General features: G+C 53.0%; 1 protein-coding gene across 1 annotated transcript in view; it reads left to right on the forward strand.

Moving 5' to 3' along the window:
* The window catches only part of TMEM63C (transmembrane protein 63C), a 29,573-nt gene extending 21,994 nt beyond the window's left edge, over window positions 1-7,579 (forward strand). The window contains exons 17-22 of the mRNA XM_090271229.1: window positions 384-546; window positions 784-889; window positions 1,313-1,480; window positions 3,159-3,268; window positions 4,694-4,762; window positions 6,971-7,579. Of these exons, the coding sequence (XP_090127355.1) occupies window positions 384-546; window positions 784-889; window positions 1,313-1,480; window positions 3,159-3,268; window positions 4,694-4,762; window positions 6,971-7,171 (817 nt within the window). The 3' untranslated portion in view covers window positions 7,172-7,579. The remainder of the gene's footprint in view (window positions 1-383; window positions 547-783; window positions 890-1,312; window positions 1,481-3,158; window positions 3,269-4,693; window positions 4,763-6,970) is intronic.
* The last annotated feature ends 821 nt before the right edge of the window (window positions 7,580-8,400 follow it).

Consider the following 8,400-nt stretch of genomic DNA (forward strand, 5'->3'; position numbering starts at 1 on the left):
CTCCTCCAATTCTACTCATGGACACTCCAGGATGTGTGGGTCCAGGTCAGACAGCCTGAATGAGATCAAGCCAGCATCTGTATCTCCTAACATACTCACATTTTATGTAGACCATCTCCATCCCTGCTCTACAGGCCCATTCTTGACTTAAATTGGGCTGGGAGCACATGTAGATGAAACTGATTTTCCCCATCTTGACGAGGCAACAGGCAGGTCATATTGGACGTCCAGCCAACTCTGATTTTTTTAGGGTTACAACAATTTTCAAAGATGTGATCCCCACTCCCTCGGCTCTTTTCTTCTCTGTCTCTGCTCCTCCTCAACACCTCTGCCCTTCCCCTCTCCCCTGGCTTCTGCTGCTGTCTGCTGCTCTCCACGCCCAGGTGTGTGTTCCTGCCAGACAATGGCGCCTTCTTCGTCAACTACGTGATCACAGCAGCTTTGCTTGGCACAGGCATGGAGCTGTTGCGCCTGGGATCACTCTTCCTGTACAGCACCCGCCTCTTCTTCTCCAGGTCCGAGCCAGAGAGGGTCCACATCAGAAAGGTGAGGTCCAAGCTCTTCCCTAAGCACAGCCCTCAGAGTTTCCCTGGGAGGGTATCAGGAAGGGGTTCCCTGGAAGCACCAAGTGTGGGAGGCATGGTGAGGGGCATGGGCACTTCTTGGACTTCAGGGTTGCAAAGCAGGCTGCTGACCAGCTCCCAGAAGACAGATAAGAGCCACAGAAGCAGCCAAGCAAAGGGGACCAGGCCACCTTAGGGTGACTGCTGTTTTCTGCCCTAGGACCAGGCCATAGACTTCCAGTATGGGCGAGAGTACGCCTGGATGATGAATGTCTTCAGCGTAGTGGTGGCATACAGTATCACCTGCCCTATCATTGTCCCTTTTGGTAAGTCATCCCTAAGGCACATCCCGGGCCGTATTCTCTCAGACTGGAGGAGGAGTGGAGCCCCATAACATCAGGCCACATCCTGGAGCAGGAGGAAACCTGGGATGGCCTGTCAGCAGGGCTGGAGGAGTCAGGGCCAAGGCCAGGTCAGGTGGCTGAGGTCGCATGGCTATTTACATAGGTTGTTTGTTGAGTGAGTGCATGAGCGAAAGCCTCTTCACCAGACTGGCAGAATTGGTTCTGGGGGTTCAAGGGAAGATTCTGGTCCCAGAGGTTGGCACTACAGTTGCCACAGCCTGTCCTTGGCCCTTGCTGCTCTGGCAGACCCCGAATCTGACTTCTCAATTCTATGGAGACCCTGGAACAGCACAGGCCCCAACCTGGGAGCAGCCACTAAGCGTGCCTCCCTCTTCTGGCCCGCAGGACTGCTGTACCTGTGCATGAAGCACATCACAGACCGCTATAACATGTACTACTCCTACGCACCCACCAAGCTCAACGAGCAGATCCACATGGCCGCCATCAGCCAGGCCATCTTCGCGCCGCTGCTGGGTCTGTTCTGGATGCTCTTCTTTTCCGTACTCCGATTAGGTAGGTAGCAGGCCTGGCCAGCTCTTCCACCTCTGCCTGCCCCTGCTGCTCCATGAACCCCTTCACCACGGCTGTGTTAGCACCAAGAACACCAAGGCTGCTTCCTGAGCACTGCCCAGCACAATGGCTTCTCTAGGCCCCAGGGGCTTGTATTAGAGCTCTTTGAAGGTAAGGGGACAGCTTGGACCAGGCCATCCAAATTGTTTACATTCTGGTTTACCACCCTGAGAGCAAGAAACACCCCATTCCTTCCTTCTAACTCCGGGCTGGCAGGAAGTAAGATGTTAGCTCTCAGGCTTAATTCCCATGACATTCCCTTCTGGGATCCTACAGGATGCTTGGCCTCAGGAGTTGCCAAAACCCTGGAGAAGGATACAAAGTCTGCCCCAGCAGCCTGCTTTTTTCCCACTCTTGGCTCCACAAAGCTGCTGTCCCTGTCCCCACGGGCCAGAGACTAGAAATCCACTCTGAGGCAAGAAGCTCACATCCTCCCCATCTTCCTCCCCACCTCCCTCTGCCCCGCCACCCCATACTGGTTTCTGCCTCCCCTGACACTGGCCTTCCCTCAAGGACATGTAGCCTTAACCTCCTTGGTGGCATGGAGAAGGGAAAGTCCACAATCTCTTACTGTCCCTGTCACAATGGCGTCTGTGAACATGCAGCTCTCAGTCACTTGTATGCATTGTCCATGTACTGTCAACCCCAATTCCTTATCCCCCAAACTTTCCCTGCCACTGCAGATTTCATTTTTTAATCATGCTTTTTTTCTAACTATAAAGGACGACCCATTTATTATCAAAAATAGAAAGATGAACATTTGCGTCATTGGAAGCCTGAGGTCATTGCTCCCAGACCTTGCTCTCTGCATACGGCCTTTTTTTTTTTTTTTTTTTTGGCAGGGGATGGGAGGTAGGGAGGAAGTGTCAAAGCAAACAGGATTTCATTGGTCTATTGCTGCTTTTCCAAATTGTGAAATTCATTTTATAACATTTATACTGTGTGAGCACATGCCTTTTCATGGCCGCATTCAACTCTCTCAATTTTAGTCTGTTCTCTGCTGCTGGCTATCAGAGTTGGCTACCTCTTTTTGCTGTTATAAAAACATGATTAAAAGCATTGTTATGCAGTAATGATGTAAAGATCAGTTTTTAATATTTACCTCCTTAGAAAACTGCTACCCTAAAAAAAAAGTTACCAAATATCCCCCAGCAAAACAAAAATGACTTGAATTCCGGATAACTCTTTAGTGCCATGAGCATAGATCACTATGCACGCAATTGCAAACAGGAGGGGTGGGCCAGAGGTGGTATTCTGGGCGGTGGCACAAATGAGTAGCTCAAAGAGACTTCCCAGGGACTGTACTGTGCAAGGTGACTCATCGGTGGAAAAGGACATGCTTAATGGGCACTTAAGCGGGTACTTAAGTCGATTAATTTTCTCTCATGGACTCCAGAAGATGGTCACATAGCACCAAGGGATGATGTCATTGTGTCAGGCTCATTGATCCCTGTTGTTAGGAAGAGAATGGGGCAAGGGCCTCTCTGCTCTAGGCTTGAAGTCCCTAGAGAGGTGCTGAGTGGACCCCAGGCAACTGTGAGTCTGGGGACCATCTCCGCTGGCAGACTCCTGCCCACGCTCTGGTCCTCAAGCACCAAGCCCCTTTCCTTCTCCTTGGCAGGTTCGCTCCACAGTATCAGCATCTTTTCCCTGTCCACCCTTATCATCTCCATCATCATTGCCTTCCTGAGCATTATTCTGGGGAAGCTTCGGAATGCACGTAGCTATGAGGTGAGTCGCCAGCCTGCCTTTCCTCTCCTGGGTCTCCCCAGCCCCTGGGGGACAGAGCCCTAGGATACCCTCCCGACCTGGGCACCCACAGCACCACATAGGTGAAAGGTTCTTGCCGTTCTCTCTCATTATGGGGTGTACCAACTCACTGGGTGTGTGCGCGCGTGCATGTGTGTGTGTGTCCCTTGCATTGGCCCAGGCACTGCTTCCCTTATGGGTGGGGTGGTGTTTAGAAGATAGCTGTCCTTTCCTCTTGTCCCCTCTGACACCTCCTACAACGTGAGCCTGTTCAGCCACTGAGCTGTGAGTCCCATTCCAAGGGATGGAGGGAGGGCTGAGGGAGGGGGTGCAGCCAAGTGAGTGGAGCGGCCTGGGGAAGGGGGCATAGTCATCATGGTTAGGTGTTCCAGGATATTGACTTGAGGCTGTCTGGAGGGGAGCCTGGCTCTCTGGGCCCCATGACACCTTTGCTCTTTGCCAGTGAGGCCCAGCCTAATAATTAGAGAAGGGAGCCAATCCGTGCTCATCAGGACCCATGCCAACAATGTTGTCCGCGGAAGACCAGCATTTCCAAAGCAAGGTGTCTGTACACGCACACTGGGATGACTTCTGGTGGACTAAAACATTATCTTTCATGGCTACACATTGATTTTCTATCAGTTCATATTTATTTATTTTTCTGCTTATAGCAACTAAAACAAATGTTCTATTTGTAAGAGTGAAGTGTTTCCTTTTTAAATGAATTTATATACAGAAAAGGAAGTAAGTTGATTTGAAGTGCAAATACCCATCCGAGTCACAGCAGGGAGCCTCTTGGCAGAGGATCCTCTTGCTTCAAGTGACTGCGCCATACTGGGACCCTGGGCCCAGATCCTCGCTGCCCTCCCTACCTGGCCCCACCCCCACCCCCTGGCCCGAGTGCCATGCTAGAGAAGTAGCAGAGTAAATGGCACCTCTGGATCCATCTTCCCAATACAACGGTGGCATGTCATTTGGATGTCCATGTGTCCCCTGTCGAGAAGGAAGGTAGCAGGGGACCTAGACCATAGTGGTTCATGACTCCTTCCAGATAGAGATGGGAAATCCCAGGAGGAAAGAAGAGAGGGTTGAAGTCAAGGCATTTCCTAGACTCAAAGAAGGATCATCTTTGAACCCCAGTGCCATATCTGCTTACTTTCCACCATTATGGTCCTTGAGAATGGAACACTCCGGAAGGATCACCCAAGCATCCCAGTCATCTCTGTCCCCCTGGGCTTCAGCTCTGCCAGCTGGGCTGCAGGTCTGAACAAATAAAAGATCCGTTGAGTTCAAATGGAGCAGCAGGCCCAGGTGCAGGGTCCAGGCTCCTCTGGATGTAGGGAGGGAGGGGGCAAAGGGCAGATACCCCCATTCTATGACCCTCCGCATTTCTCCCCACTGCTGCAGCCGGAGGAGGAGATGGAGACCGTGTTTGACATGGAGCCAAGCAGCACCTCCTCCACGCCCACCTCCCTTGTGAGTCAGTGCCTTCACCCTCGGGGACAGGTCAGGAGGGGGGCTCCTACAGGGGGTGGGCTACTCCAGCGGCATTGTGGGGGCACCAGCGTTTAGTGCCCACCCTGGGTATTGGGGAGGAGATGGGAGTCCCTCCCTGGGTTCCCTCCTCTGACGCAGCAGGACTTGGTCCAGGTCCAATTGCTGCCGTGGCCCTGGCTGAAGAGCTGGGAAGATAGAAGATCCAAGGTTAACTCGACATTCCCTAGAAGGAACTCAGAGAGGAAGAGAAAGGTCAGGGAGAACCCAGACACAGCGAGCTCAGTCGTGTAGACACAGGGACATGGTGGGGCTCAGCCTCAGGACCCATGGCCGCCTCCCAGGGCACAGGTGCGCAGACGGGGCTGCAGGGAGCTATTGGAGGTCTGGACTGGATGGAAGGCTGGGGCGGCGCCAGATGAGTGAGCCCGTCCGCATGTGAAGAGACAAGGCCAGACTCAGAGTGCAGGGGTCCAGTGGGCTGGGCGTTGGCTCCACACCGTGGCTCAGCCTACAGGGGCACAAGTACTGCCCCACATCCCAGCCACAAGTGTGGATGCAGGGCCACCGATATGTGCCCTGAGCCAGGTACCAGAGGGGCACTCAAGAGGGCACTCAGGGAAGGCTTCCCAGAGGAGGGAGCATCTAATCCAACTCCAAGAATGGGAGCTGGGGTTGCCAAGTGGAATAGGGTATGGGGGAAGAGCGTTCAAGAAAGAGGATCAGCCTGTGCCAAGGCCTGGAAGAGACCATGGGGAGCACTTGGGGAACCAGAGACAGCTGTGTGGCAGTGCAGAGCGGCGGCAGGGCCCGGTGCAAAGCAGGCTCTGTGGCCGTGGCAGACTTGAGGGAAAGGACAGAGCCACAGCAGCGCTGAACTCTGCCATTCTCACTCCTGATCTTTATGATGAACCCACACAGTAAGGGGTTTTTGTCCTTATTTTACAAATGGGGAACTGAGGCTCAAAAAGGTCAGGTAAAATTACACCCCAGGGTGCTCCTAAGCAGGGAAGTAGCAGAACAAAGTTTGAACCAGGCCTGACTCTAAAGCTTGAGCTTTAAACAAATCACTGGAATTAATTTTTTAAATCTTTTATTATTACAACAGTGGTATATGAATATTGGAAAAGGTATGAGGGAAAACAGATAAGCAAAAATAAGAAAATAAAGCCCTGGCTGGTGTGGCTCAGTGGACTGAGCTCCGTCCCTCGAACCAAAGGACCATGTGTTTGATACCCTATCAGGGCACATGCCCGGGTTGCGGGCTGGGTCCCCGGTTGGGGGTGTGTGAGAGGCAGCCAATAGATGTTTCTCTCCCTCTCCTTTTCCCTCCTTTCCCCCCTCTCTAAAAATAAATAAAACCTTTAAAAAATAAGAAAATTAAAAGTCTGTATTTTCACCACCCAGAGATGATGAATGAAACCTAAGTTATAGTCTTCCATATATATATATTTTTTTACTAAAATGAAATAATACTGCATACTGTTTTATAACCCATGTTTTTCATTAACAATCACCATCTTTCCATATAAATTTTTACATCTTCAAATACCCAGTCCGTATTCAAATTGCTGTAAGTATTCCAGAAATATCTTTTACAGCTTGTCCAAAACAAGATCCAATCCAGGATGACAAACAGCGCTATTCCTAGTATTTCCTGTGTTTCTCTGTTCTGCTGCCCTCCCAGGGGGTTCTGGGACCATTCCTGGATTTGACAGGTCACATGACCAAGACCTCAGATAGGCATCCCAGTTTCAAATCCTGATTCACAAGCCAACCAGTGACACAGCCCGAGGGAGTTGTGGATCGCCTCTGAGGCTATATTAGAAAGTGCAGTAACTCAGGAATGGGGGGAGAGTCTCTCTAGACCCCAGCATAGGGGAGCCTTAATGTAATTTCCCCTGGGTTCAGCCTGACTTAGAACCAAGAATGAATGGCACACGTGCTAAAGGAACAGTGGACTAGAAGCTGGGAGACCTACACTAGCCCTGGGAGCTCATAGATGCTCATTAAATGACCAAGAGCAGCTGGACAGGTGGGATGCCCAGGACTCAGGCTACTGATGGAATAGGATCCAGGGCTTGGAGGGGCAGATTCTCGGGGGGGGGGGGGGCGTAAAAGGGAAGGGTATGTCCGGGGCTTTGCCTCAAATGTGACCTCACCCTAATCTCCCCTCTCTGTCCTGAGCAGATGTATGTGGCCACCGTGCTGCAAGAGCCAGAGATGAACCTGACCCCAGCCTCTTCCCCCGCCCGGCACACCTACGGCACCATGAGCAGAGGGCCCGGAGAGGGAGAAGAGGAGAGCAGTGCGAGGGGCTTTGCAAGGCAGCTGGACTCGGCCCAGTTCCAGGAAGGCCTGGAGCTGCAGGGCCAGAGCCAGTACCACTGACCAGGACCCGAGGCCTCCCCCTGGCGACTCCAGCCGGGAGTGGTGGCCATGGGAGGGCCAGGCATGGAGGGACAAGAGGGGCAGCCTGGACCTCCACTACTTCCTGCAGACTTTAGAAAGGCCTGACAAAGATGTCTGCTGACCTGGCCATTGGCCGCGTGGAGGCCCTAGCCTGCCGGCCAACCAGAATGGAAAGTGCTGGGCAGTGCACAGGGACCCCAGAACAGAACAGAGGATACCGGCTGAAGCCCAGGGCACAGACTGAAGGCTGGGGTCCTTCCTGGGGTCAAGGTAGAGAAACGTGTGCATAAGGGAAGAGGCAGAAAGAAGCCCACTAAAGACTCTCCAGGGTTTCCGCACCCTTCCACCAACTGCCCTGCCAAGGAGCTCCTGCTGCTGCTCCACCCCCACTCCTGGCCCATCCTTCCCCTGCGGTCTGTGGAAGTGAAGGTATGTGTGCTGGGCCTCACCAGCAAGACACGGGTGACCACCTCATCCAGGTTTCCCTGCGAAGGGATCTGTAAAGAGAAAGTTTCTGCACCTACCAGAGCAAGGGGCAGCTGAGACCCTAAACCTGAGAGAAGGTGACTGGGGCCCTTCCTATTCCTCTGCCCCTTGACAGGTGTCCCCAGGAACAGCAGGGTAAAGACCCTTCTCCTTTCCATTCCTGTAAGGGGATCTAGGACATGATCCCTCGGGGCTCATTAAATGGGACCTGTGTGCATTTTGATGAAGGCAAACCTTGGCTGTTACTGTAAGGTGGGAGGGGCAGAGGCAGAATTCATGGACAGGACCAAGGCATCTTCTCCTCAAATACTGGGTGATGGGACACCAGATACACTTCCCAAGCCCCAGGGCCTAATGAGAGGAACCCCAAGGCCAAGGATGTGGCCACTGTGAGCTGCTTCTGCCTCATACCCACCTGAGTGCCTGGGCCCCCAGTGTGGCCAAGGTGGGCAGCAGCTTAGGGTAAGGAATCCACACCTCTGCCTGAAGGCATGGCCAGTCCCTGCCCTCTGGGTAGGCCCCTTCCTCTACTCCTGGACTGAAGACCACTCAAGTGGTCTGCAGGTTGGTCCTGGCTATGATACGGCCATGCCCTGGGAGGGTGGGGTCGGGGTGGGGCTGTGTCTGCCACAGGGAAGCCCTTTCTGGCCGAGTAAGCTCTCCCAGAGCTGCCACATCCTGAGACCTGGAACCAAATCCTGAGCAGGCACAATGCTGAGGAC

The sequence above is a fragment of the Furipterus horrens genome, unplaced genomic scaffold (assembly GCF_987537825.1).
Source record: "Furipterus horrens unplaced genomic scaffold, mFurHor1.1.pri manual_scaffold_3, whole genome shotgun sequence".
NCBI classification, from domain to species: Eukaryota; Metazoa; Chordata; class Mammalia; order Chiroptera; family Furipteridae; genus Furipterus; species Furipterus horrens.